This window comes from Myxocyprinus asiaticus, chromosome 17 (assembly GCF_019703515.2).
Source record: "Myxocyprinus asiaticus isolate MX2 ecotype Aquarium Trade chromosome 17, UBuf_Myxa_2, whole genome shotgun sequence".
Lineage (NCBI taxonomy): Eukaryota > Metazoa > Chordata > Actinopteri > Cypriniformes > Catostomidae > Myxocyprinus > Myxocyprinus asiaticus.
This window is the reverse complement of record NC_059360.1, coordinates 5,274,837-5,298,050: the sequence shown is the minus strand read 5'-3', so window position 1 is coordinate 5,298,050 and position 23,214 is coordinate 5,274,837. Positions and strand designations below refer to the sequence as shown.

General features: G+C 43.2%; 1 protein-coding gene across 1 annotated transcript in view; it reads right to left on the bottom strand.

Annotated features, from left to right (window-relative positions):
• Window positions 1-23,214, bottom strand: part of LOC127454894 (collagen alpha-1(XII) chain-like) — a 141,251-nt gene that overhangs the window by 108,549 nt on the left and 9,488 nt on the right. The window contains exons 6-13 of the mRNA XM_051722398.1: window positions 22,040-22,303; window positions 21,446-21,610; window positions 21,180-21,353; window positions 20,764-21,054; window positions 19,295-19,897; window positions 18,099-18,377; window positions 17,731-18,003; window positions 17,346-17,615 (exon numbers count right to left, since the gene is read on the bottom strand). Coding sequence (XP_051578358.1) covers window positions 17,346-17,615; window positions 17,731-18,003; window positions 18,099-18,377; window positions 19,295-19,897; window positions 20,764-21,054; window positions 21,180-21,353; window positions 21,446-21,610; window positions 22,040-22,303 — 2,319 coding nt within the window. The remainder of the gene's footprint in view (window positions 1-17,345; window positions 17,616-17,730; window positions 18,004-18,098; window positions 18,378-19,294; window positions 19,898-20,763; window positions 21,055-21,179; window positions 21,354-21,445; window positions 21,611-22,039; window positions 22,304-23,214) is intronic.

Sequence of the window (23,214 nt, the reverse complement as noted above, 5' to 3'; positions counted from 1 at the left end):
ACCTTTTGAGTTTAGAGGGATTGTTGGCACTTTCATGCACGGGGTTAATGTGCACGTTTTTCTTTTTTCTGTTTGTTTTGCTCGGGGGGGAAGTTCCGGGTTTGATTGTTTCACTAATGGGGAATGTGGTCTGTATAATTTTGTTTTTGACACACAATTTATTTTTTCTACTATATCAAAATGTCAAATGTTAATATGAGTGTACTATCTCTCTCCACATGGAATGTAAATGGGTTGGGGCACCCCATAAAAAGAAGGAAGGTTATTACTTTTCTTAAACATAAGAAATGTGATATTGTGTTTCTTCAAGAAACACATCTCCCCGCAGGAAGCTGAAAAATTTGGGAAGATATGAGGTGGACAGGTTTTTTTTAGTGCTGGCTCAAGTAAAAGCAAGGGAGTCATTATATTGATTAATAAACATCTACAATTCAAATGTCTCAAACAGACTAAAGATAAATTAGGAAGAGTCAATATAATTTTAGCTGAAATTCAAGGGCAAAGGTTGATTTTGGCTAATATTTAAGCACCTAACGCTGATAATCAGGGCTTTTTTATAGATCTTGAAGGGATGCTGCAAACCGCTGGCACTCCTCATGATATAATATTGGGAGGAGACTTTAATCTTTTGATGGACTCAGTCCTTGATCACAGTGAAGCAAATGTGTATAAACCCCCTAGAGCAACATTGACGTTTCACAGGATCTGTAAAAATCTTGGTCTTACGGATATTTGGAAACTTTTGAACCCATCTGGTAGGGACTTTACATATTATTTTTCATCAGTCCATAAGATTTATTCTAGAATAGATTTTTTTTTTTTTTTTTTATATCCAAATCCCTAATATCATCTGTTGTTGATTGCTCAACTGGAAACATTTTAGTCTCTGATCACACCCTGGTGAATTTAGAGGTGTTGCCATATACAGAGAAAAAGAAATCATATAGTTGGCGCCTTAATGTGTCCCTTTTGCAAAATCCTGATTTCCAACAAATGTTAAAGACTGAAATCAGTGTTTATATGGAGACCAACTGGTCCTCAGTATCCTCTGTGGGTGTGGCTTGGGAGGCACTTAAGGCGGTTCTTAGGGGTCAGATCATACAGTATGCCTCATTCATCAAAAAATCCAAAGCACGAGAACTCGTGGAGTTGGAAGAGAATATTAAAAGTGCAGAGGCAGAGCTGAAGTGCCGTATGTCAGCTGATGGCCTTAGAGAATTGACCTGATTGAAATATAGATATAATACTATTTTGTCGCGGAAAGTGGAGTTTTGGTTATTCAGGGCAAGACAGTCATACTTTGAGTTGGGTGACAAAGCAGGGAAGCTTTTGGCTAGATATATAAAGCAGAAAGAGTCTCTTTCTATCATTCCCTCAGTGAAATCTGCTGGTGGTGAAATTTTTACCTCTGCAATTGATATTAATAATGCCTTTAAAGAGTTCTATCTTGATCTTTATAGTTCCACATCTTCATCTACTGATGAAGATATTAGAAATTTTGTGGAACCATTAGATCTTCCTAAACTGACAATTGAGCAAAAAAAAAAACTCTCTTGATTCTGAGATAACCTTGGAGGAGCTTGATGAGGTAATAATATCCCTACCTACTGGCAAGGCTCTGGGGACAGATGGTTTTGCCACATAATTTTTTAAATCCTATGCTACAGAACTGGCTCCACTTTTGTTAGAAGTTTATACTGAATCATTAAAGAATGGAAAGCTTCCTCCAACCATGACACAAGCCCGGATCAGTCTGATTCTTAAAAAGGACAAAGATCCAAGCGAGTGTAAAAATTACCATCCAATCTCCCTGATCCAAATAGATGTAAAAATATTGTAAAAAATTCTGGCTAACTGTTTAAGTAAGGTTATGACATCTCTTATACATATAGATCAGGTGGGGTTTATTCAGGGCCGTAGCTCTTCTGATAACATCAGGCGTCTCATCAATATCATGTGGTCAGTAGCGAATGATCAGTCTCCGGTCACTGCCATCTCACTTGACACCGAAAAGGCGTATGATATGGTAGAATGGGATTATCTTTTTAAGATTCTGGAAATGTATGGGTTCGGGAGTACATTTATTTGTTGGATTAAGTTACTTTATAGACACCCTGTAGCAGCGGTACAAACAAATGGATTAATTTCAGATTATTTTACTCTGGATAGGGGCACTAGGCAGGGTTGCCCTCTTTCCCCTTTATTGTTCTGTCTTGCCTTGGAACCATTAGCAGCCGCGATAAAAAAGGAGGATGATTTTCCAGGGGTGGTTGCGGGAGGTGTGGCGCATAAGCTTCTGCTTTACGCAGATGATATTTTATTATTTGTCTCTGAACCTACTAGATCTATGCCTTGCCTCCACAGATTTATTAATTCCTTTTCCAAGTTCACAGGATACAAAGTCAGTTGGTCTAAATCCGAAGCTTTGGCTCTGACAGCCTAATGTCCAGTAATGGCTTTCCAGCCGGGTGCCTTCCAGTGGCCCAAACAGGGCATTAAGTATTTGAGGATTTTATTCCCCGCAAATTTGTCTGATTTAGTTAGTGTTAATTTTGACCCTTTAATGAAAAGGTTTTCAAGTGATGTGGGCAGGTGGGCTTCAGTACATTTATCAATGATTGGGAAGGTTAATGTTATTAAAATGAATTGTATTCCAAAATTTAACTACCTGCTATAGTCTCTCCCTGTAGATGTCCCCCTTTCTTATTTCAAGCAATTTGATAGCATAGCAAAGTCCTTCATTTGGAATGGTAAACGTCCTAGATTGCATTTTAATAAGTTATTTAATAAGTTATAGGCCGATAGACAAAGGTGGGCTAGGCCTACCCAAGATTTTGTTTTATTATTATGCATTTGGCCTCAGGCATTTGACTCATTGGTCGCTTCCACCTGAAAGAGCCCCTCCCTGGTTTTCTATTGATCAGGAAGTCCTTGCCCCTATTTTGCCACTGCAAAGCCTTTCCATCAAAGTAACCGGAGAAGTTAAATCACACCCCGTTATTTCACATTTGCACGTGATTTGGACAAGAGTGGCCAGAGTATTTAATTCAGACATTTATTTAAATGTTGCCTCATGCATATGGCTGAACCCCAAATTATGTATCAACAAGTCCCCTTTCTGCTGGTCAGAGTGGATTGTGAGGGGGGTTACTACACTCGGCGACCTGTATGAGAGTGGAGTGTTGAGATCTTTTGAGAATTTGGTTCATCATTTTGGGATTCCCAGATCTCAATTATATAAGTATTTACAGCTGTGCCATATGCTCTGTACTGTTTTTGGGAGTAGCACACGCCCCCCTAAAGCGGCAGGTGCTTTGGGAGAGGTGATTGCTGCTTTTTTTGCCAAATTGGACTGGTTGCAAGGGAGGGTAGAGTCACATGGGTTAACCTCCTCTTGGTCGCTATAATGTGGTTCTCGCTCTCGGTGGGGCACGTGGTGAGTTGTGCATGGATACCGCGGAGAATAGCATGAAGCCTCCACATGCACTACGTCTCCGCAGTAACACGCTCAACAAACCACGTGATAAGATGCACAGATTGACAGTCTCAGATGCGGAGGCAACTGAGTTTCATCCTCCACCACCTGGATTGAGGCGAGTCACTACGCCACCACAAGGACTTAGAGCGCATTGGGAATTGGGCATTCCAAATTGGGGAGAAAAGGGGAGAAAATGTTTCTAGGAGTGTTGGTTATTCAGGTTTTTGAGACGTTACAGACATTAAATCAGAAATTAGCATAAATAAATCTGATTCAAAGTATTGGCCAGCATCATCCAATCACTGCCAACCATGTTAAAATAAAATTATACATTATAAATTCTGAATCTATGTACTGATTACAATTGTCCTATGTCAGCCCAAACTTCACCTGCAGCGTGAAACTTAACTTTAAATTGGAAGTTTGGTTTGAATGCACTTAGAACAATAGAGACTGCATAGAGAGCTATAGGATACTCCATTGCTCCCTATTTAGTGAATGACTTCAACTCTAGTGTGCTGTTTGTCTGCACTGGTCTCAGAACAGTTTGAAATGTACCTTGTTTTCAGCAAAATTTTGGGTCACTGAAGCAAATCGTCATGGTTACTTGTGTAACCTCCATTCCCTGATGGAGGGAACAAGATGTTGTGTCGATGTAGTGACACTAGAGGTCACTCTTGGGAGCCCGCGACACCTCTGGTCTTTGATAAAAGGCCAATGAAAATTGGCGAGTGGTATTTGCATTCCATGTCCCCCGGACATACAGGTATAAAAGGAGCTGGTATGCAATCACTCATTCAGGTTTTATGCTTAGGAGCCGAGACAAAGTCCGGCCATTTCAGCGGGTAGTTCAGTATTGTGGCAGGAGGGACACAATGTCTCGTTCCCTCCATCAGGGAACGGAGGTTACACAAGTAATCATGATGTTCCCTATCTGTCACTCACTCGACGTTGTGTTGATGTAGTGACACTAGGGGTCCCTATACGAAACGCCACAACTGGCTGAACTGTGCTACGTTATCTGGCGGTGTGTGGTGGGCAGACCACTGTGTGCTTCATAGCCAGCACACCAGGTCAACACGTAACCTCCCCAAACAGAGTTATGAGTGTCGAACGGCCCTTTGGGGACAAGTCGACTACCCAAAAGATAGAGACAGGCTAACCCTGTTGTGGCCTCTTTTCCCCTTCTTTTTTTCCACTCCCTAAAAAAGAAGGGGATTATCCGACTGGGCCGCCAGGTCTAGTCGGGGGGTGTCCCTCCCAAGGGGAAGACACCACAGAGACCACACCTCGCCCAAAGAGGGGGGGATATTTAAGTGGAAAAATACATCACATGGTCTTTCCAACCATGTGGAGAGTCTTCAAGGTAAATCCTACCCAATGGGGGAGGAGTTACTACAAACATGGAGACTGGGGCAGAGGGGCTCTGCCCAAGGAAGATGCAATTTGCCAACAGGGAAACGAATTAACGGAAGATATACATCGCATGGGGTTAGCCTTACAGGAAACCGCCACATGCGGAGCACCTACCCCAGAACAGGATTCTTAGTTAGCACGTATACTGGGCCGGCAGCGAGTCTCTCTGAAAACTCGACTGCCACAGGGCTCGGAGGAAGTCAACCAGGGAACAAAGTTTGTGAACACTACTGTGAATTAATTGCGCACATCTTCAGCTCAAAGGAGGTGGAAGATGCTATGTGCAAGTGATACACCCGGCCGGATATCCCGGGCTTATCCGCTTGTATTGCGTGCCACTACCTGGGATGAAACCGGTTCCACCCAGAGGTTGTAGAACCTTGCAAAGGTGTTGGGTGTTGCCCAGCCTGCTGCTCTGCAGATGTCTGTTAGAGAGGCACCACTGGCCAGGGCCCAGGAGGCCGCTACACCCCTGGTGGAACAGGACAGGTCTGGGTCTGCCTCCTTCTGGGGCAGCGCTTGCAGGTTCACCACCTGGTCCCTAAAAGGGGTCGTGGGAACCTTGGGCACATAGACCAGTCGGGGTCTCAGGATCACGTGAGAGTAACCCGTACCGAACTCCAGGCACATTTCGCTGACAGAGAACACTTGCAGGTCTCCTACCCTCTTGATGGAAGTGAGCGCAGTCAGGAGGGCAGTCTTCAAGGAGAGTGCCTTAAGCTCGGCTGACTGTAAAGGCTCAAAGGCTGTAAAGGGTCTCTGTAGACCCTGAAGAACTACAGAGAGGTCCCATGAGAGAACGAGGCGTGGTCTGGAGGGATTCAGCCTCCTGGCGCCTCTTAGGAACCTGATGATCAAGTCGTGCTTCCCTAAGGACTTACTGTCGACTGCATCATGGTGTGCTGCTATGGCGGCAACATACACTTTCAAGGTGGAAGGGGACAGCCTCCTTTCCAACCTCTCCTGCAGGAAGGAAAGCACTGATCCGACTGTGCATCTCTGGGGGTCTTCCCGTCGGGAAGAACACCACTTAGCGAACAGACACCACTTAAAGGCATACAGGCACCTCGTAGAGGGGGCCCTAGCCTGATTGATCGTGTCTACCACCGCAGGTGGTTTAGGTCTTCCGCATCCCATCCAGGGGCCAGACATGGAGATTCCAGAGGTCTGGTCGCGGGTGCCAGATGGTGCCCCGTCCCTGAGAAAGAAGCTCCTTCCTCAGGGGAATTCGCCGGGGGGGGGCTGTCACGAGGAGTGTGAGGTCCGAGAACCACGTCTGGGTGGGCCAGTAGGGTGCTACCAGGACGACCTGCTCCTCGTCCTCCCTGACCTTTTGCGCATGCCAGGGGGCCAGCTGTGTGCCAGTGCGTTTATGCTGAGTGGGGCCTCGGTCAGGGCGTACCAGAGCAGGCAGTGGGGAGGATTCTTGGGAGGCGAACAGGTGCACCTGTGTCTGTCCGAATCGACTCCAAATCAGCTGGACCGCCTGAGGGTGGAGCCTCAACTCTCCCCTGAGGGTAACCTGTCGTGACAGCCCATCCGCTGTTGTGTTGAGGTTGCCCGGGATGTGAGCGACTTGAAGTGCTGCTGACTCCAGAGGAGGAGACGGTGGGTGAATTGTGACATACAATGACAGTGCAGACCGCCTTGGCGGTTGACATATGCTACCATTGCCATGTTGTCTGTCTGAACTAACACGTGCTTGCCCTGGATCAACGGCCAAAACCTCCGCAGGACGAGCAGAATTGCCAACAACTCGAGGCAGTTGATGTGCCAATGCAGTCGCGGGCCCATCCACAAGCCGGCGGCTGCGTGCCCATTGCAAAAAGCGCCCCAGCCCATTTTGGAGGCATCCGTCATGACCACTACATGCCTGGAGACCAGTTCTAGGGGAACACCTGCCCGTAGAAATGAGAGGTCGGTCCAAGGGCTGAAAAGATGGTGACAGACCGGCGTGAGGACCACGCGATGTGTCCCGCGGCACCATGCCCATCTCGGGACTCGAGTCTGAAGCCAGTGCTGAAGCGGTCTCATATGCATCAACTCGAGCGGGGTGGCCACCACTGAGGATGCCATATGCTCCAGGTGCCTCTGAAAAAGTTTCAGTGGAACAGCTGTTTTCTGTTTGAACGCCTTCAAACAGGCCAACACCGACTGGGCACGCTCGCTATTAAAGAGTCCAACTCCAAACCGAGAAAAGAGATGCTCTGAACTGGGAGGAGCTTGCCCTTTTCCCAGTTGACCTGAAGCCCTAGTCGGCTGAGGTGTGAGAGCACCAAGTCCTTGTGTGCGCACAACATGTCCCGAGAGTGAGCTAAGTTTAGCCAGTCGTCCAGATAGTTGAGAATGTGAATGCCCAACTCCCTTAGTGGGGCAAGGGCTGCCTCTGCGACCTTGGTGAAAATGCGAGGAGACAGGGACAGGCCGAAAGGGAGGATCTTGTACTGATATGCCTGACCATTGAATACAAACCGAAGGAAGGGTCTGTGTCGAGGAAGGATCGAGACGTGGAAGTACGCGTCCTTCAGGTCTACCGCCGCAAACCAATCTTGATGCTGGATGCTCGCCAGAATGCATTTTTGCGTCAGCATCTTGAACGGGAGTCTGTGTAAAGCCCGGTTCACTACTCGCAGGTCCAAGATTGGCCGCAACCCACCGCGTTTTTTCGGTACGATGAAGTAGGGGCTGTAAAATCCCTTCTTCATCTCGGCCAGAGGGACAGTTTCTATCGTGCCCTTCCATAGGAGGGTGGCGATCTCCGTGCGCAAGGTAGCAGCATTTTCATCCTTCACCAAGGTTAAGTGGATACCGCTAAACCTGGGCGGACACCTGGCGAACTGTATCGAGTAGCGGACGGTCCAGACCAGCCATCGCGACGGATTGGAAAGCGCAAGCCATGCATACAAGTTCCACACAAGGGGGACCAAAGGGACAACGTCGTCGGACGTACCGGCAGGTGGGGCCTCGGGGCAGAGCTCGAGGTGCCACACCATGTCGTGGCCGTGCTGAGTCTAGGGACATCGAAGCACTTACCTGGCTCCTTGTGACCACCCCCGGAACAGCCTGAGACGGGGAGGAAGAGGCCTGTCCTCGTGACCCGTGGAGACTGTCACATCAGGGGCGGATTTGTGCCACAGCTGGGCGCTCAGGGGCAGGAGACTGCCGCTGGAGTGCCAAACCTGCCAAATAGAGTGGTGGATGGTGGTCGTGATAACGGCCGTGCACACCGGATATGTGACCCAGGGAACAAGGAAACCGCTCTTGCTGAACTCTTGAGTACTGCAGCCACTTGGGCATGCATCACAATTAAATGCAAAGGTAACAAAAAGATTCTCCTCCCGGCCTTCGACCGGGGGATGGAGAGGTCTGCTTACCAGCTCCAGAGCAGCGGGTTTCGTTGTCCCTGGGTTGCCCGTCTCAAGGGCGCTTTGAAGCCTTTCACAGGTTCTTGGCGGCCGTGAGACAGGTGGCGTCTGCTTCCTGCAGTGGGCTCCATGCCAGGGCCGGGCCATAGGGACGGGCTGCGGCAGAACCGGTGCAGTCACCACAGGGGGACGCCCTTGGCGACGAGCAGACGGGATGTGGGATCTTGAGCCGCGTCGGGGCAGGATATGCCGGATAGCCTCTGTCTACTGCTCCACCGTCGAGAACTGCTGGGCAAAGTCCTTGACGGTGTCGCCGAATAGGCCAGCCTGGGAAATGGGGGCAGCAAGGAACCATGTCCTGTCGGCCTCACCCATCTCGACCAGGTTGAGCCAAAGGTGGAGCTTCTGGACCACTAATGTGGACATCGTCCGCCCGAGAGACCGCGCCTTGACCTCCGTCGCTCGGAGAGTGAGGTCGGTTGCCAAGCGCAGTTCCTGCATCAATCCCGGGGCGGAACTACCCTTGTGCAGTTCCTTTAGAGCCTTGGCGGACTTGCAGGAGAGCCATGGCGTGCAGGGCGGAGGCGGCTTGTCCAGCGGCACCATATGCCTTTGCCGTCAGACACGACGTAATCCTACAGGTCTTGGACGGGGTCTTTGGGCACCCGTGCCAGGTGGCGGCACTCTGCGGGCATAGGTGCACCGCGAGCGCCTTTATCCACCGGGGGATTGCCGAATATCCCTTGGCTATCGAGGGTCACCATTGAGGGTAGTGAGTTTGGGGAAGCTGAAAAGATCGGGACCGGGCAGTAAAAAAGTGCCTCCCACGACCTTGTCAGCTCATCATTCACTTCCGGGAAGAAAGGAACGGGGGTGGGGCGTGACTTTGAGCGGCGCCGCAAGCCCAGGAACTAGCTTGTGGCTGCCCGGGAAAGCATGTTGTCATCTCCGTGTCAGCCTGTGACTGGGCCCAGCTGAGGCTTCCGCATCCGACTGGACGAGCCCGCTCTCCGATGCTGCACTCAAGAGCTCATCACTTTCGCGGGCTCCGAATAAGAGGTCGAACTCGCCATGAGACGAGCCGGCGGACTCATCCGGAAGCCCGATCGGGGTAGACGAGCGTGCTGGGGAATGGGAGGTCTGCGGGGGGATACCCGGTGGAGGCGGTCCCATTGGGGTCCCCAAATCGCCCCCAGTGCTAGCCGTGCTGGCCTCATACCCGTGGGTAAAAGGACCGAGGCGGGGAGCCTCTGGGGTGGCTTGCTTTCTTACAAAGGCGAGCCGCAACCGCATCATTGCCATGGACATGTCCTCGCAATGAGTACATGACCATCCACGAACGCTGTCTCCACGTTAGCAGTGCGCAGACATGAAAGACAGTGATCGTGACCGTCAGAAGGCAAGAGACAACGAGCGCAACCAGGAATAACACACAATCGGAAAGGCATCTTTAAAAAGACGCGGCTTTAAAAAGACGTTCCGTGTGTGCCGCTCTTTCAGGGAAATATACTCTTTTAGAGAAATATACTCTTATTTCTGCCGAAGCACCCATGGGCATTCTCTGCAGTGCACCAGTGCAGAGGGGGGAGAAGCCACTGAAATGCGCCATCAGATCCAGCAGAGGTGAATGAACAGTCATGGGAATTCAGCTCATTGAGCATGACCATTCGGCTCTGAAGAGAAAATCTGAATGAGTGATTGCATACCAGCTCCTTTTATACCCGTATGTCCGGGGGAGTGGCATGCAAATACCACTCGCCAATTTTCATTGGCCTTTTATCGAAGACCTGAGGTGTCTCGGGCTCCAAAGAGTGACCCCTAGTGTCACTACATCGACACAACATCGAGCAAGTGACAGATAGAGAACTAATGATATTCATCTCACTTTTGGCTTTTTGTATATGCTTCTCATCTAAAATGTGTGACTGAAGACTATTTTCATGTGTGACGCGTATGATTAGAAAACAGGAGAGAGACGGAGTAGGATTTGAGGAGAGAGATGTAATATTCCAAGTGTATTCCAATGGAATAATTAATGGGATTTTGTTAATTGTGATAAGATTGCAAGATGGTAATGTCTGTTGTGCTCTTCACATTGTGATGGCTGAATTAACAGAAACAAGGCAAGAACATAAAACACAGCGCTTTAACAACGGACGACTGTAGCGTAACCTCATCACATAATTGATTATGTAGTTGTATCCAGATAACGAAAATGCATTTGCATTTACACCTTCTTTGAATGTTGTCAGTCCGTTCCTGACCACCTCCAAATGTCATTTAAAGTGGTCAAATGCAATCCGATAACAATCCGATAACCAAAAGCACGTTAATGCAAGGTGTTTTTGGGGCCATGGTGTAAGCTGATAGGTTCTTTGTTGTGTAATCAGGTAGCCAATCAACTTGTATACTCTCTCTTTACCTAACATTTAAATTTACTTAGTAAGCTGGTTTCACTGAAACCCTCCACCACTCTAGCTCCAGCTGTTTAGCTTTGCAACATGTCTTGAGTTTTGTCTAACTGTGCAGCAGTAGAAGCATGTCCACATGCTTAACTCAGTGTCTGTGTATCCTCTAGCAGTAGCAATTCTTCATTCTTGGTCTGCAGCAGCAGCGGAGCAGATCTAGTCAGCCAAAACCAATATCCTTTCAATATGCCATACCCACATTAACATGCTAAATCTTTCAGAGAGTTTTCATGACTGAAATGTAGTTAAGTTAGTCATGTCAATACTTTTATTTAACTACTCCCCAACACTGGTTGCTAGGGGATTGCTTACAGGGCCAAATCAAAAGAGCCCACTCCCTCTATGATATTCTGGTCCCCAGATATGGCTCGGATCACATTAAAAAGTATTAACGCACCTTTCCGCAACAAGCTGCACAATGAGGTATCATTCATCACTGTACGTAGCACAAATGGTGCAGGACTTGTCACATGCTTAAGTTCATATGAGCAGTAGTAATGATGTATTGAACTAAGTCAAGATGAAACAGACGGAGAAGTCTAGACTTTCCTGTGTGTTCTGAGGCAGGACACCATGCCAGCGTGCCTGGATCTGAAGTTGCTAATTTTTCTGACAGAGCGCAGATGGGAACAGATCGCATGTTGATGTCTTCTGCAGGCTGCTTTCATTACTAATATGCAGACAAACGGCCAGTGCCAGGCAGTGTAATGCATGACTGCTCAGTTTACACATGCTATTGAAGAATCATTTGTTTAGTAACATTCTGCATTGACAGAAGACATAGCCACTTAACAGAGATGCGGAAACGCAGTGCTGTTCATGAGCTTATTAATGCTGTCCTGCAGATATTGTTATGTGTTCAAGCAGGATTAAAAGCAGGCTTTCGACCTTCTTTGATCCTTGTTTTTGCATTTCTTCCAAACTGTTAACTGGGAACAGAAATTGTAGCACAAATATGGTCATCGTGTGAATGATTCCACTTTGGAAAAGTTTGGAGCACCTGGAAGCAACACAAATGCTCCACTGCTCTTTCCTTCAGCCCAGCACATTCTCTTGACAGCAGGACTGAAAGCCTTATGTGCATTCTGGATGGAGAGACTCTAGTGGTTGTTGGTCTCTACAAGTAAAGTCTCCAGATCTTCCTGCTACAAAAAGAGGTCTATTGAATCTAAGTTTCCACTATAACATCACACCATATTTAGAGGCTGGACAAAACTGCTCAGCAGACATGTACACTACCCGCCAAAAGCATTCTTTACTATTATTCTAGTATGTGGAAAGTAGTAACAATAATTTCATCAAACTATGAAATAACTAAAGCTGTCAATCGATGTCTATCATTGACCTATAGTCCACGGCAATCAATTTTGCAATTGAATCTGTCCAAGGTAGACTTATTATAAAGGCTTCTCTAATAATGCGTCTATATGTACATGTGTCAGACAGATACTTTTGGAGCATCTCACTTTTGTTGCATCATGCCATTAATGCATTGTTTTTAGGATGCTTTGTCAAGTTAAATGTAGTTTGAAACTTGTTTGAGGCCCCGCATTAGGTCTTGTGCTCCATTTTGTAGTGTTTGAACGCAAGAATATGTCCTCATCTTGTGCTGTCTGTAATTGTGGTTTGCTGCCTATAGAGCTGCACGTTGTGCTGACTGCCCCCTGCTGACCTGGGACTTTTTTAATTAAAATTTTGGTTTTGTAAAGGAAGTCATGTGCATTGACAATTGATATTTGTCTGAAAAACTAATTGAAAGAATTTAAGCACAAACCTTTAGATCAAACAACCTTAGGTTGTTAATTGATGGTATATGCTCCTGTTGAAGCCATCAGTCCATGTTACTTCAACGTTTTTTAAATAAAATCATGTTTAATAGCAGAATTTCTTGTGAAGAACTATTTGTGAATCCTGATGAGAAAGATTCACCAATCATAGTTGGAGCAAATCAAAATGGAATTACTGTAATTAGGGGAGAGAGTAACAACTTGGAGATTCTACTCTGAGTTGTTCACTTCCTCATACTCTGAAATAATTTCTATGGCAATGCTCGTTACCCAAAACGGATCTATGTGTGGATTTGTTATTGATGACAACAAAATATTTAATCAAAACATTCATTCATTAATTCATTTCTACATGTTCATGCAAAATGTTTAAGATAAAAAGCGCACCAGGTAAGACTGACTATAATAAAGCGGCATTAATGACTGTAAAGTCAGAGCTTTCATAGAATTACGAGTTCTACAATGACGTGAGATTTTTACAAGTCAGAATCCCATAATTGCTGTGATTCCAACATGGCATGAATGCACCAAAAAACTCTGCAGTAACTGTCCACTCATTTGACACACTGTTTATGATGCAACCAAACAAGATGGTCTATTTACACTCTAAAACCATTTGTATCTCTGAATATTTTTCATTAAAATTAAAATACTGTATATTGTTTCTATACCGATAATCAACAGCCTAAAATCAATAGTTTTATATTTTCCAATGTTTTTAATGCGATTACATCATTCACAATGCTTCATGGGATTGTAGTTTATTCCCTCATTTGACGTTAAGTAGAAAGTCTTGCATCTTTGACCGTTTTTCAAATGCATTTTTACTTAAATCAAAGTTTATAATGTTGTGATTCACTTCGGAGCTGGTTGGTTTGGTTCATGGCTTATAAAGATTTTATGAAGAATTTTATGAAATCCCTGTGGAAAAAAAGAATTAGAAAAACACTTCTGGAACCAAGACACCTGAAAAAGTGGGTGGGCACTGTTGCGCTCTATATAATTTTGAAATTATTTTCCACAAAAAAACAAACAAAAAAAAAGCTAATAAATAAATATGGCATGAACAGTTTGGGCCAATATGGACCATTTTCCATCAATTTCCTATTTGCAGTTATTAGATATTCTTTATCCAATTTCTGGAGCTTGAACCTAACCCAGGCTTCCTCACTTGCACCCTCATACTGAAAATGCAGGCTCCACAACTGATTCACTGGAAGGAAGTTTGACATGTCTGAGAAATTAAATGTATCAAACATCTTGAACATGTGCATGTGAACAACTGCCTGTGATGAAAATACAGTGATCTCGTACAATCCAACATGACTTACACTAAGGCATTACAAATCCTAATAGCTCACTGATTAATACTGGAATCATAGGTGTCAGATTTGCAAAAAATGTTCTTGGTCTATTCGGACAGTTATTGAGGTGTGGATGTGTTCTGTCCTCTCTCTACCCTCTGTTTCTTCACAGAATCCAGCTTATATTCACTAAAATAAGGCAGCTGTCTGGAACAGAAACACAATCTGGCACTGGCAAATATCTCCCGAGCCCAGTTTCCACACAAACAATCATGAGACAAAACTCATGCTGACCACAACCACATTCACCAGGTGTTAAAACACACCAAAGGCTCCCTGCTACATCTGCTGCGAACTGTCTGATTTAGAAAACCCCAGAGCCAGTACAACTTACAGTCATTCTTTCACACTAAGGGCATTATCAGGAATAAAATAATACAAAATAAATATGAAAGCTGCTTTTTGTTAGTAGTTTATAGTTAAACTAAATACTTTTTTTAAAAGGCTATCTTGACTGTAGTTTATCTAGTTATGTGTAGCTTGTAGCTTGGTGAACTATAGTTTCAAACACTGCAGGGAACCTTGACTGAGTGGAGTTAAGTAGTTAAAATTACTAATCAAATTACTATTTATGTACACTGAACAAAAATATAAACGCAACATTGTGAAGTGTTGGTCCCATGTTTCATGAGCTGAAATAAAGGATCCCAAAAATTTTCCATATGCATTTATTAGATTAGATTAGGGCCTAATGAATTTATTTCAATTGACTGATTTCCTTAAATGAACTGTAACTCAGTAAAATCTTTGAAATTGTTGCATGTTGCGTTTATATTTTTGTTCAGTACAGTTATATGAGTCCTTCAATATATATATATTTATATATATATATATATATATATATATATATATATATATATATATATATATATATATATATATATATAATTTTCTTATTTTATATTATTTTCTGGTAAAAATATTTAAACTTCCTTAAAACAAGAAAAAATACTTGATAATCAGAACGACATAATCTTGTTTTTAAAGAAAATTAACACAATTTAGTGATGTATGCTTAAAACAAGAATGAAATTAAACAAATAAAATAAAATATTAGCCAATGGGGTAAGAAAAATATTTATTTCTTATCCCATTGGCAAATACTTTTCACTTGTTAAAAGCATAAACATTATTAAATTATGTTAGATTTCTCAAAAGATTCACAAAATTATCTTATGTTATTTTGCGTTGTGTCTTATAATTCCAAACCTGTATGACTTTATTAAGAGATTAAGTAGAATTTTAGCATTTACTTTGAAGTTTAAAGGAGGCGCTTAGGCCAAGCGTTTCAGACAGAGGGCCAAAAACAGGGTAGAAAATGATCACATATTACTAAACTGTTTAGTGTTTGTTTTGGTGCAAACTTTTATTACATTATCATTGGACCTCGGGGAAGATAATAAAATGATTAAAAAAAAATAGCACTTCATGACCCCTTTAATGGTGAACATAAAGCCTAATAATTCCTTTTGTGTTCCACAAAAGAAAGAAAATCATTCCGATTTGGAACAAAATGAGGGTAAGTAAATTATGAAAGAATTTTCATTTTGGGGTGAACTAACCTTTTTAAGACAATAAAAGTATCCCCTGTCATTTCTGTTTTCCTGTTAGACATTACAAGTCAAAAATTGCTATGAGATTTTAAACAATTCACAAGAAGTTCAGTAGGCTGAATTGCGTCTGATTTCCACAGGAGATCAAGAGTGATTCACACACCCTCAGCCCTTGTCTAAGGTCACTTTCTAACTGCTCTGACAGGGTTTGGCCTCAAAGTGCACTTTTCTTGAAGCTGAGGCAAACTCAAACAAAGAGAACTGTGTTGTCCACCAGTACATGGAGTTTAATGAAGCTCAGTTCAGAGATGCCTTGTCATCAGCCAGAAATTTGTCACATGTTTCCTTCAACCCTGTGTGGAAAGTTGGCCTGAGTCAGCATATATAATGATCGACCTCTGAAATATCTGCTCTTGTAAAATAACCAGAGGATAGTCATTAGTGGTTCAGGTTAGAAGTTGAAATCAGTTGTTTTAGGATGATGGTTTCTGTAATTCATGCAAGGAAAGAAGGTAGGTCTTGTGGCATTTATGGCCAATACTTCTAAGATAAAAATTCTAGGATGGAAAAGTTAATTCTAGCACTGATAAGCTCTTTATCAAAAGACAAGTCAGAATATTAAGAGAAAGCAAGAACCATGTACATTAATGTGGATGCAATTTTCTCTTGGTTTGGGTGTCTCTAAGCTGGACAGTAACAGGATACTGGCATTGGTCAAGAGATAACTAGCAATCACTGAAAATCTTTTGGCTTCAAAATAATATTTACATACTATGTAATCTATATATTGACATGATGTGGTATTATGATGGAAAGTGGGAAAGAAATAGCCTACACACTGGATAATTTAGGAACATTTATACTGAAACCTAAAATCTCGATCGCTAAGACCAGGGTTTTAGACACTTGAGAAGCATAGTTCTACAAAGTAACACCTATGACGTTCTCATTTCCATTCAACGTTCAAGTAATTCCCAAGCATGAATGTGGAAATTTGTACAAGCTCAGCTAATTCATCAACTGCCCACACACCAAATGTAATAATCCTGAGCGTAGGGGAATTCACATGGGTCGTCCAGAGTGATTCAACCACCCTCTCATTATCTGATACAAACATGACTAATGAGACAACTGCTGCTTCATTGTGGGATGAGATACAAAACTGTGGTCACTAAATGTCTGGAAATGGGTCCCATTTGACCCCAGCCATAACACCAAAGGGCCTGGTCATTGGGTGTAAATGCCCCTTGGTAGTTTTTAATCTATTCTAAAGGTCATCCATTTGCTACTTCCCACAATGAAAAAAAGCTGAATGCAGTTTACACTGGCAGGCAATTTCAAAGTTCTGTTCCAAAACCTAGTGAGCTGCCTAGTAGGACAGCATTTTTAAGGCATCATAGGCATGCTGGTAGTAAGCATAAAGGTATGCAGCAACATTATTCTTCCTTTATAAAATACCTAGATTTGACAGCATCCTTCACAGATAAGGCAATTCTAGTATGCATTGCACAAGCTCATTGAACAAAAATCAAGTAGTTCAAGTAGCTGAATTGCTGTCACGCTACTGAAAAATGTAGTTAAGTTGAGAGTTCCAAATCAGTCACTTATGAGGTCCATCATGCTTATTTTATAAGGCATTTGGTTGTGTTGGCAGTACAAAGCAAGGCAGCTCATTATGTTTTAAAAAGAGATCAAATTTCTTACAAGTATGTCTGCCTTCAAAGAAGAACAAATTGATGTTGTGTCAGTAACATTGCAGAGTGATGTGATTGTGGACCCTACTTCACCTAGACAACTTAAACCATCCATTTAATCAGTTTTAATCTTAATCATACAGTGTATAGAAGACAAATTAATTACACTGAAGAACCCACAAGCATCATGTGTGATTTTTCAAGTCATTCCATTTCTTACCTTCCAGAGTGGTGCCTGTTCCCAAAAGTGGATCTCCAAAACCAGAGGAGTAGCGGGCGCTAACAAACAGCTCATACTTTGTATCGGACAGCAGATTTTTCAGTACAGCGTTAGTTGTGTCTCCTTTTACAAATATCTCTTTCCTCTCGCCACCATCAGGTTTGTAGGCCACATGATACTGAAGCACATTTCCTGGAGCAGCCCGCCACGAGAGCCTCATGCTGGATACCGTCTCGTTGAAGACCCTCAGGTCACGTGGAGAGCCCCGAACTGAGAGAAAATCACACAAATAGGATTAATCGACTTGTTTTGAAATATTATTTTTTTCCTGCTGCGCTTTAAAGAGTTTAAGGAAAATGACTACAGAATGAAAGCAACAACTGACCTTCATTGGTGGTGCCTGTAGTGTCCATGGAAGGCCCCATCCCTGTTGCATACTCAGCACGCACTGTGACGCGGTAGGTGGTGATGGGTAGCAGCTCTTTGAGAACAATGGTGACCTGACTTCCATCAGTTTCTGCTTCCAGTTTATTTCCTCCAGCCACAGGCTCATAGAACAGTCTGTACCTCAATACCGCTCCAGGAGCAGCTTTCCATGACACAAGGAAGCTGTCCACGGTCTCCTCACTCACCATGAGGTTACGGACAACACCTGTTTCTGAATTAGAAAAGTAGTGTGTGTCATCGCTTATACTGTATGTGGTTCAAGAAGCTGTATTCTGTATGTCAGTGACTTTGACAATGATCAAATACCTTCTAAAGTTGTCTCCTCTCCTGTCAAGGGATAACTGTCTCCTTTGTCATACTGGGCGATAACGTTAACCTCATAGGTGGTCAGGGGGATGAGATTTGGCAAAATGGTAGTCATGGAGTCATGAGGAACCACCAAAGAGATGTAGTCTCCCATTATATCAGCCGCCGGCCTGAAACGCACCAGAAAAGACAGGACATCTTCTGCCTCAGAAGTCCATGAGGCCCTGAAGCTCCTGGAAGTCACCTCAGAGAAGCTCAGTGACTTTGGAGGAATCAAACCTGTATGGTAAAACACATCCCAAATGCATTCAGGATTGTTCAGTGTACAATTTCTCAAAAGTTTATTATCTCAAAGTTAAAAATTTGGGTTTGGTCTTGCTTGCTAATACATTTGTCCCAGAATCTATAGTGGAATTTGGGTTGCTGCAGAGTATCTACTGAGAAAAAAAGTTTAAAATCTGCAACTGAGAATAAAGCATATAGTGCTGTAGTATTAAGAGGTGTCCTTATATAAGAGATGGCAAGCAGAGATTTGTTAATATAAACTGGACATAAGATGGATATTAGACTGAGCAACTGAGCTATAAGAGAAGTAGAAGTTCACCTCACTAGCTAAGAAATTTTTAAAGCATTTTATTATAAAAAAGATAATAAGAATAACACTGACATTGAAACTTGTCAATATGTGGTGAATAAAACTACTTTAGTATTGATTGTGATGGTGCTGAGATATAATCAGTGTTAATTATTTCTAAGCTGCATGAAACAGATGGTTTCAGCTCTTAGTATTTCCAAAACTATTTGTGTTATAAAACAATACTGGTCACCATGATTTGAAGTTTTCCTGGATCAACGTCTTTTGTTTGTCCGAGGACAACATTCCTGTCAAACAAGTATAGTCCAAATCGAATTCTTAACCCCACCCTAATCATCAACTACCCAGAGTAAACTGCCTATCAGCTGGAAAGAATCGGCTAATGAGAATGTTGTTCAAGCCCTGAACTCAAGACATAAGCCTAAACCTTACCTATTCCTAAAATATGATTGGTTGATATGAATGTTGTTAGGACCAAGAAGGACGTTGGGTCATGGTATGGTACCCATCCGAATTTCTGATATGAAACTAAATATCAGCAAAAACTACATTTTTAAGGAGAAAGCAACTGTATAGTTAAAAAAGGAAAGTCGCCACCTACTTCTTTTCTTGATGTTATGGAGCTCCTGCTCAATTCTTAGGCAGATAGAAGTGGTCAGTTCCTTGGAGATCCGCTCAAAGGCATCAAAGTCTTCCACCTCAAAAACATGGTTAACAGCAGGAGCGTTAGCAATGGCCTCCAACTCAGAGCGCACAGCATCCTTAACTCCCACAGCAAAGATCTCCACGTCTGCCTCCCTGAGCTTTTTGGCAGGATCTTTGAAGGAGTCTGAGGACTTGCCGTCTGTGATGAGCACCATGACCCGTGGCACATTATCACGAGCACCACGGCCGGAAACAAAGATCTTGTCCCTCACGTAGGTCATGGCTTTCCCAGTGTTGGTGGAGCCTCCACGATATGGGAAGTTGCGGACTGCCTTGACTACGGTTGCAATGTCATCGTGCTTGTTTAGGAAAAACTCGGTGTAAGGATCCCTGCTGTACTGAACCAAGCTGATCTGCACCTTGTTAGGTCCGATATCAAAGGAATTGACGAGCACTTCTAGAAAGGCTCTAACTTTAGCAAAGTTAGCCAGTCCTATACTGTATGAGCCATCTACCAGGAGGACAATATCAGCTTGGATATCGACCTCAAGAGAACACTCTATAGGGAAAAAAACAAAAGATTTGTGACTTCTCTGCATTGGAATTTATAAATCTTATTAAAACTAGAGAGATTTTTAGGGAAAGGCTGTTAAGAAAATGGCTAAGAATACTGATGGTCTGAAGGGAGGGTTTAGGGGTTGTAGGGAGGTGTAGTGTAGTTGTTAAACATCAGGGCCAGTAACTGAAACATTGTAAGTCCAAGCCCTGCAAGGGGTGAGCCATGAACTATTACCATTGCGCCCTTGATCAAGACAATGAAAGGAATAGTTTGTAGCTCTCAAATCTCATTCGCACTTCCGTGTATTAAAACTTGGTTCATTGCAAAAATTTGTAAGACACATGAAAACCAATGGCATTTGGCATCACTGACATCAAATTTGCCATTATGCATCTTAGTTTATATATGCAAATGCATGAATGAGTTTTTATAGTTACAGCAGAGGGCTAGGTTTTAAGCATGAATCATATGGATTGAAATTGAATAGCAATGTTGGCGCCCCCCTCACCGGACTTGGAAACCCCTTTAACATTTTGCTGTCTGAACAGAAGAGGGTGTGGAAGAAGGGGTCCTCCTTGAATAGTCTACCATATGACCAGGGGGATGGAGGGGTAGGGGGCTGAGTCTCCTTGAACAGTTTGCCAACTAACTGGGGGGGGGGTTCCCTTTGAACATTTTGCCATCCAAGCACCCCATTGGGGTTAATTTAGTGCCCCCCTTTGTATACGCTGAATACATACAGTTTTTGGGCCTCTGTATGTGGGTTAATAGTGAGTTGGTGGGGAGCTTTCCCTGTTTTAAGGGTACTGCAAGTTGTTTTGGATAAAAGCATCTGTTAGATGACAAATTAGCATTTAGGATCTAACCTGTGGAGATTCTTACAGGCTGTGTCTTCTCCTTGGCTATTTCTGGCTTGCTGGGAGTCAAACCTTTGAGGGCAAACAGACTGATCTCATATTCTGTCTCAGGAGACAGGTCTCTGACGTTGGCCATGATGATTGTGGGTCCTGTGTACAACTCCTGCCTCTTGGCGCCTGCAATCATGGGGATGAACTGAAGCTTATACCCTGTGATGTCTCCTGGAGATGCATCCCACGTGACCCTCATGGACTTGGATGAGATATCCGTTACTCTGAGGGCTGAAGCTGGTTCAACAACTGCGAAAACATGCATTTATATTATCAGAGGCTTAAAATGACACCTTCCAAAAGACATCTTCCAATCTTCTTGATAAGTTTTAGTGAGTTTTTGCAACATTATGAGTGTATGTGTTAGGTTGTACCTTCCTCTCCGCTTACAAGGGAATTCAGCTGCTGCTCCACGCCAGAGCACACCTCAGTGATGAGCTTCTTCTGCACCTGATTGATCATGTCAAAGTTTGGAACATTGTAGACATGCTCGTTGTGAGGAGAGGAGGCAATCTCCTTCAATTCATCCTCATCTGCACCTTTGATACCTGAATAATACATGAAACACTGCTTGAAATAAAGTTTCATCAACTTAAAAAAATTGATTTGATCAGGTATATGCTTAAAAGAAAACACAAACCCAGGACAAAGATCTCTACTCCAATGTTCCTCAGCCGTTTGGCATACTCCTCCACTGGGTCCTGAGACTTTCCATCCGTGATGATCATGGCCACTTTTGGGAAGCTTTTCCTGGCTCCAGCCGCCTCCGTAAAAGTGTTTTTCACCAAATAGTCCATTGCATCACCTGGTTGAACATGATACAAATCCATCTTCATGAATCCCTTTTAAGTGATACCAACTACTTAGTAAGGATTTGGTGTTGAAAGGTATCATAAACATGTATCTGATTTAGCCAGGGTGGCATGTTTTATGTGTCAGGATGAAAGACAAAGTCAGGTTAGAAGAGGTTTGTTGACCATGATTTTGCTAAGTAGGATGTGTTCCTGGATCAACATAACTGGTTTGGTTTTGGAACAACATTCCTGTCAACTACCCTTAATGGTGCAAATGATGGATTGATAAGAATGTTGTTTAGGCCTTAACCCCACTCTCACCCAAACCCTACTCTTTTCCTAAATTGCTAAAATCTGATTAGTTGATAGTAAGATTGTTCCAGGACCAACAAGGATGTTGATCAATGTGTCCTGCATGATAACCAAAGTGGTTAACACACCTGTCATGGTATTACCACCCTTATAGGGCAGATTTTTGATGGCTCGGAGGAGGTCTGCCCGTCTGTAATGCTGGTTCAGGTTGAACTCTGTCCTGGTGTCTGTGCTGTATTGTACCACAGCCACTCTAGTCTTATCCTCCCCAATGTCAAAAGCTCCAGCCAAGGCCCCAATGAAACTCCGGATAAATTTAAAGTTTTCTCTTCCCACACTCCAAGAGCCATCCACCAGGAAAACTAGATCCACAATAGCACTTACTGAACACTCTGCATGACAAGGGAAAAGAGAAACTTGAGTCAAAGACAAAACAGTGAGACCATGCTATCAACTACAATCTTCTACAATCTAAATGAAAAATGAATTTAGCTAAAGGCAAGCAACATACCTCACGTGAGCTAATGGTTTATTTTTTGTTTTGACACATTCATGGAAAATAGATTTTGTCTTTTATACAAAAGAAGCATGTTTATTTAGCATAACTAGTCTGTTATTTTTGCAACTACTCTCAACTGATAATTAATGACTCCTAATAATTGTCCTGCATTAAGTCCTCTGGCTCTGTTTCATTCAACATTTCACAACACGAAAATGCTTTTCAAAGCAATGGAAACTTTCAGTAAATGTACAGTACTGTGCAAAAGTTTTAGGCACTTGTGAAAAATGTTGCATAGTGAGGATGTCTTCAAAAATAATGACATAAATAGTTTTCATTTATCACTTAATGTCATACAAAGTCCAGTAAACATAAAAAAGCTAAATCAATATTCGGTGTGACCACCTTTGCCTTTAAAACAGCACCAATTCTCCTAAGTACACCTGGACACCGTTTTTCTTGGTTGCTGGCAGATAAGATGTTCCAAGCTTCTTGGAAAATTCACCAAAGTTCTTCTAACTATTTAGGCTGTCTCAATTGCTTCTGTCTCTTTATGTAATCTCAGATTGACACGATGTTCAATGGGGGGCTTTGTGGGGGCCATGACATCTGTTGCAGGGCTCCCTGTTCTTCTATTCTAATCTTTTCTATTTGCAAAAGTAATGTTTGAGAGTCTAACATTTATATTTCCTATTGACACACTAAAGCTGAAGATATAAATAAACATCTTAAGACAAAAGCTTTTGTGAAACATCTTATGTTGCACAGTACTGTATTTCTGTTTTAGTTTTTTTTTAGACATGA